A 7,046-nucleotide genomic window follows, 5' to 3' on the forward strand; every position below is an offset into this window, starting at 1 on the left:
CCCTCTCAGAGCCCACCTAATTGGCTCTGGGTTTCTGGACAGAAACCAGCTCCCACAACTGGCAGCCATTAATGTGGACAGACATGCTTTGAGGAATATGAATACATGCAGGTGGAGGAAAGAAAACACAACTGCAGTATTAAAATTCCTTGCTGTCCGGTTGCAAATGTCTTATCGCTAAATTCTCAAGGTGCAATTGTCTTTGCTCTCAATGAGCTTAATTCTAAAACAAAGCAAAACCCAAACTAAACCAACCAACCCAATAAACAAACAAAACCCACAATCGCCCAAAATAAGACAATTGTGGCTGCTCAGACTTACTTTCCTAACGGTCCTTTGCAGCCTTCTGGGGTACCTTAAGTCCATCTTAAGGGTCCTTGGAGTTTCTCCTGTGGAGGAGGGGGAACTTTGGGAGCCTGGGCCAGGAGGATGGCGAGGGGGCAAGCCTGCTAGTTTTGAGCTCCACTGGTGTGGTAGAGAAGGAGCGACACACAATTTGGTGTGCACACCTGGCCTCTGTCACTGCTGCTAGGGAAGAAGATATGCATCCCGATAATAATCTGGGCTCCGCTTACATCACAAGATGCAGAAACAATTCCCTGAAACACCGCCACAGACGAGCCGGAAACCGAGAGAGGTGCGGACGACCACCAGCCCTCTGGACAGGAAGTCCTGCCTCTGAGGCTGCCACCTCGCTCCCTACCGCCGGGAAGTGCATCCCCGTCCAAAGCACCCGCTCCTCTCGGCAGGACGCAGCCTCTCATCAGCCAGCACGTGAATTTTGCTGTCCAAGATACGGACCCACCTCACCTAGAGTCCTATCCCACTGACCAGAAGTCTGAGCCTGCAGCCCTGGACTGCAGCTCCACCAGCCCCAGCTATTCCTCCACAAAGGACTGGACTCTCTCTACCAAGAACTGGACCTGGACTTCCTGAATGAAGATTCTTCCCTGTCCCCTCCCAGATGCCACTACCGAGACCTCTGCGCCCACCTATGGATCTCATTCAGCTTCAAAACCGGATCTGATGAGGCTGAGCAAAGGGAACTCAAATCTGAGCTCACTGACTTGGAGGAAGAGCTCTCAACCTTAGGTGAGGTGCTGGCAGCCCAAGAGAAGCCGTGTAGCGAACTCGGGAGGAAGCTAGGCTGCGTGGCCTTGGTGGAACCGAGGCAGAAGATTTCCAAGAGCCGGCATAATGTTCACGCCTCCAACTCCTGCATGAAGCGGAAGACTTGAGCGGCCCTGTCCTGGGTGGGCTCTGCCACCGCGGGAAGTTTGAAGACATGAAGAAGCCATCCACCTTCAGATCTCTTGAAGGGCTGATGGGACAGTCAAGGCTAGAGTTGCAGGTGGCAGAGAGCTTGGCAGTGGTCTCCTTTCGTCACCAGCGAGTGGCAGCGATCCACAGTCGATTCCGGGGAGTGGACGTGGAACCGTTCCAGAACCTGGAGATCAACTGCTTTCCTCTGCTCTGAAGCCACAGTAAGCTGTTTGTGCTCGCCCTGCTTGGCTGCCAAACCGGTACAAAATCTCTCTTCCCTCATCTCACTTGCCAAACAAAACCCCGCAAACAGCCAACAATGGGAAAGTTATTATAATTCTGGATGCGGACACAGGTCCAGGTTTGATAACGGGAATACCCGTTTCTGCAGAGACATTTTCTGTTCTTAAGTAAGAGAGAAGCTCGAGTTTTATACTAGTTATTAACACTAAAGTTTGTAGATGAAACGCGTCTCTTTGTTAGCTTTTCTGAGGTGACTTTTCATGGACACAGTAAATGGCTCCACAAGGGGGCTTAGACCAGATGCCAAACTCTTTGGAAGATTAATCGATTAGAAGGCCAAAGACATTTTTCTCTGGCACTGGAGAAAGGTGTGAAACAGCCCGCCTGTGTGTTCTCCCCACTGCTTACGAGCGCCACCTGACCTACAACCTTGATTTTATTGCAGGCTTGGCAGTGCGGCCCAGTGCCTCGCACATGCTGCGCAGATTCTCTACTCCCGAGCTACATCTCTGACCTCACAGTTGTTTATTTTTAAAACACAATCAAGAAAACTGTCCATCTTAAGGCTGCCAGAAAAGAGAAAAAAATATATTAGCCACTGATTGTTATTCTAAAAATAATACATTTTATAAAACTTTGATCTTTCAAAGTGGCCAATTCAGGAAATCAACTTAGCTTTAATTCAGGAGATTACTGTTTTGGACTCAAAGTGAAAATATGAATTTACATTGCCTATACTTTTGCTCTCTTTGTATATTAAAGCTGGGCTTCAAAGCTTAACCCATGTGGCCGCATCCTATTCTGCTACAATTGCCAATTAGAAATCACCTTCATCTAAGGGACGGAGGGACACAAAGTAGCCAGATTTAAGAAGGATAAAGCTCACCCCACCTGCCTCCTAAACATGCCGGAAAGAATACCAAACCCTGTATTGCTGCTGTTAAGCCTTGGAGCTAGCCTAACTTAACGTATATTACTATTCTGCTTGACTCTAAACCTGCCCCTGTTTTGAACCTCAACATGGGAGAAAGAAGAACCCTACACACACACACACACACACAGTCAATAGGAACCTGTAGGAACTTGGTTTGAGTTTGTTCAAACTTTCTTTTATGTGATTCTCGCAGAAACGTGTTTTGGTTTTGATTTGTGTTTGTGTTTGTGTTTTGTTTCTTGTTTTACTTTTTCAAAATGCCTGTCCCAGCAGCTTTCTTCGCTCCTCCCACCACACTGTCTGAAATAGGAGTTTCTGTAGCCTCGAAGCACAGCAGTCCACTATTTGCTTGAGTATATTTCAATAACCTATCATTGCCTACAAGATGGCCTTCCAGGCCAAGTACTTGATCCTATTTTGCTATTTCCTGAGTGTTCCTCTCACATCCCTTTTGTTAGAAACTAAATACTGCTGTCAGTGTAAAGCTCTTGATAAAACCCAATCCTCCACAGAGTTCCAAAGGCCACGTTTTTGCTTGGATTAAAACAAGATGTACAAGTCTTTTACATGTTTACTTCTTGATTTACTATAATTATCGACTCAGATAGTTCTCTATGATGGAGAATAAAAGAGAAAACAACAAGAAAAAAAATGAAGTTGGCCAATGGGCAGCGACCTACATATTAAAAGGCTTGTGTTGTAGATGATCTCATTGATACTGTGGGCCAAACCTAAAGTATATTCTCTCTTATTTAGTAACTAAAAAATGTTAGAACAGTTTTCCAAATAAATTTTTGAGGGGGGGTGTCTTAATATTTAATAGACAAGGCTGTCCTCAAACTTGTGATCCACCTGCCTCAGGCTTCTAAGTACTGGGATTACAGGCATGTACCACTATGCCTGAATATCTTCAACAGATTCTTAGTTACATGAAAACAGTAAAGCACATTTCTGATTTTGTTTATCCGTCCTATCCTACTATGTCTAAGTTAAAATAAATAATAAATTCTTACTAAATTAATGAGAAAATATCACACACATCAGATAGCAAACCTTGGATCTGAGAGATTATTTATTTTTAATTTTGAATTATTATTATTTTTTTCTGAGACAGGGTTTCTCTGTGTAGCCTTGGCTGTCCTGGCCTTGCTGACCAAAAACCCACAGCCATCCTCCTGCCTCTGCTTCCCGAGTGCTAGGATTAAAGGCATGAGCCACCGTGGCCAGCTTTTAAATAAAAATAATCTTTATCTGAGCCTTTTATGTATTCAAAGACAAACAGGCCTGTGTGTTAGGAGCTGTGCTGAAGGCACAGAGGTTAAGTAGACCTGAGCCACATACGGTTTTAATGGAAGTTTTGGTTCTTTGTAAACTCAGTTATGTAATGTAAATATGCTTTTGTTTTAATGCCAAGTTGGGCTATAGTTTGTACACACCTATTAATTATCTCATGTGGGGCGTGGCTTTTGCCAGCTGGTGATGGCCTTCCATGTGTGGCAAGGAGAAGGCTTGGTCTAGGGCTCTGAGGATATAAATTTGAGAACCCAGAAAGAGGAGGTTTGGTGTTTGCTGTTGGTGTGTAGCAGTTTGGAGAGACCAGAGACAGACTGTGTGGTGGTCTGGAGCAAACAGGTGGATAAAAATGCTTTGGGGTGTAGCAGTTTGGAAGAGACCACTGGCTGTGTCTGCTGTTGATGGAGTTTGGTATAGCCCCCAAAGACCCTTCAACCTTAAACAGCCAGGAGAAGTAAAAGGGTCCTCTCTCCCCACTAACCTTCTCTCTCCTATTAGGGTTGGGAGGTTGGAAAAGCAGTTGAGGCCTAAACACCCCAAATGAAGTAGAGTTATAAAAATGAGAGCTCCATATGTTAGAAACTCTCAGATTCTTGAATCATTAGCTTGGGATCATTGGGATTATACTGTGGTATGTGCCTAAATAGAGATGTGTGCCACAGACGAAGGAAGTCCTCTGGGAGGTTGTGTTTAGTTGTGTCTTGGAAGGTAAATAAAAATTATATAGAGACAGCCATGATGGCTAATGTACTTGGGAGTCTAAGGCAAGGGATTAAGATCTTGAAGCCAGCTGAGCAGAGTGGCACACACCTGTAATTCCAGCACTCAGGGAGGCAGAGGCAGGCAGATCTCTGTGAGTCTGAGGCTAGCCTAGTCTACAAATCAAGTCCTGCACACAAGCCAAGGCTACACAGAGAAATCCTATCTCACAAACAAAACAAAAAAAAGCTTGAAGCCATCCTGGACTATGTCTGGGAGACAATGTCTGGAAGGAAATAAATGTACTTCATAGAAGCATAAAATCTTAAAAAGGCTAGAAGTTTGCCAGACAAGTAGAATATTGATATGATGTGCAGAAGACCTGAGCCATGAAGGAATGCGCCAGAAACATATTCCAAGAAATACCTGTAAGTCACTGAGGCCAGAAAAAGAAGAGGATGGTGAGTGATGTGTATGGGGAAAACCGGGCACTAGATCAGCAGCACACTCCTCTACGCTGCTTCAGGCAGCAGTACTCAGCCCTGAAGGAAACAAGGAGGGATCGGAGCACTTCAGTTAAAAGGTAACAGTCACCAGAGAAATATTTAAGAGAGAGAATCTCCCAGGCTGAGGAACTGACATTGTGGAAGAGACAGATGACTACATTTGCAAGATAAGAAGAATGTATAACTTTGAAATAGAAATGGCATATTAATTTTGCTTTTGATTTTTTAAGTGGATTTCAGCATAGCTGTGGCACACCAAGGTACCATCTATGCACTAGGAAACAGTGGATCTTCTGCCTCAATCTTGGATTTTTTTGATCTCCAAAACAAGGAGAAATATATTCCTGCTGTTTATAAGCCAGTTTACAACGTTTTGTTATAGTAGCTTGAATGTTCCGAGACTAGCCATGTTTTGTCTCACGGGTGGCATGATCCATGATGATGGGGCTGGGTCACCAAACCTCTTATCCAATAGCGTTATACATACCCTTTGTAACCCAGCATTACTTTTAGAAACATTCACCAGAAACTTCTGGGGGCTTCTGTAGCACTTACTTTTACTACACGATTCATTAAAAGTGCTGAATTCCAGCTCTGAGGAAAAACTGTATAATCACTTCATTCTCATGGCTTATGTAGGTCACTGAGTGGCAGGCAGTGACCACTGACTCAGAACTGCACATGTGGTAGGTCATGGGTTTGATGGCTGAGGCCACTAAGGCATAATGGTGTCATGTGTTGACGCTGCCAAGAAGTAGGGTGTCGCCATTCTTTTTATATATATTTTATTGATTTTTTTTAAATATCTCTATCTCCCTTCTTCACCCCAATACCTTCCAACACCCAACACCAGGTAGCAGAGAAAGATTAGTTGGGCAAAGGGCTGTAAGTCTCTTAAGCTACTTCCTGCTGGTTAGGGTCATTGGGTTTCTTGGGTCAAGTACAATCTTTGTTTTGGGTATCTCCAACTTCTTCTCATCCAACTGCAACAACAGCAACCAGGAGCAGCATGGGAAAGCAGCAGTGGCCTTTCTTGAAGCCCTGTTCTCTCTATAGCCTCTGGCATTCATTCCCTCTCCAGAGTTCTCAGAATTAAACTATCCACAGCTGGCAAAGAGCCCCTCTCAGAGCCCGCATGAGACAAATAGTTTGCTGCTGTGGGCCATCTGAACTAGCCCCGTATCCCACACCTGGGACTAAAACAAAAACATGTTTACGTAACATAACTGCATGTTTAAAGACACCAAAACTTTCACAACAGTTGTACCTGGGTTATAGACTTGCAATTCTTGCATGAACTCGAGCATAAGACAAAAGGACAAGCAGTACACTATCACAACAAGCATAGAGAGGTGCTTGGAGGGTACAGTGCTGAAAAGCACAGTAATTCTATCTTCCAGCCCAGACACCAACCTCACTGGCAAAATCAGCCTGATGGAATAATTCAGGGACTCTGGGAACTGCTGTGGTACTACAACCTTGAGGGGAAGGCTTGAAGTGTAAATTGCGGTTAATTTTTAATCAATTTTAATTCCTAGCAGCTGTCCCTTAACTTTGTGTCAGACAGCTATGTACCGGGTCATTGAGCACTCTGAATACACCTCATAGGAGCTGGGTTTGGCAGAAAGGGTTCCACCTTCCAAATAGGGAACACCTGTGCTTTGATCATTGGTTGTTGCTTCTAACGACAAATGTGCACATGAGGAAATGGGCAGCCAGTGTTGTTGTACCTCCCAGTTGTTGTCCTGGCAAAGTGACATCTGGGGTATTTGACAGGGCAATGCATACAGACTAAGAGTGTAGTTCAGTGGTGGGTAAGTTGATAACCATTGTTAAGGCCCTAGGCTTGATCATCAGCACCGCTAAGAAAGGAAGTATTGTTTGAAGTAAAGAAAATTTACAAAATTAGCAGAAAATGTTTTTCTTAACTTGCATGTAAGGAAGAGTACCAATGATTGCATATGTCGAGAGAAAAAGGCCTAATAGGTTTTGTTTTGTTTTTAAATTTAAATTTAGTTATATATTTATTTATTACAATTTATTCACTATGTATCCCATCTGCAGCCCCCTCTCTCATTCCCTCCCAGTCCCACCCACCTTCCCTCTTC

The 7,046-nt window shown here is 44.1% G+C and overlaps 1 protein-coding gene across 1 annotated transcript; it reads left to right on the forward strand.

Moving 5' to 3' along the window:
- Positions 1 to 603: 603 nt before the first annotated feature.
- Tpd52l3 (TPD52 like 3) lies at positions 604 to 2,556 on the forward strand (the record flags this gene model as incomplete). Its single annotated transcript, XM_060388318.1, is given in 6 exon segments — positions 604 to 886; positions 889 to 956; positions 958 to 1,024; positions 1,027 to 1,269; positions 1,272 to 1,322; positions 1,325 to 2,556. Coding segments are annotated over 6 exon segments (876 nt in total), but the record flags the coding sequence as incomplete, so codon positions are not given.
- Between the last annotated feature and the right edge of the window lie 4,490 nt (positions 2,557 to 7,046).

This window comes from Meriones unguiculatus, chromosome 1 (assembly GCF_030254825.1).
Source record: "Meriones unguiculatus strain TT.TT164.6M chromosome 1, Bangor_MerUng_6.1, whole genome shotgun sequence".
NCBI classification, from domain to species: Eukaryota; Metazoa; Chordata; class Mammalia; order Rodentia; family Muridae; genus Meriones; species Meriones unguiculatus.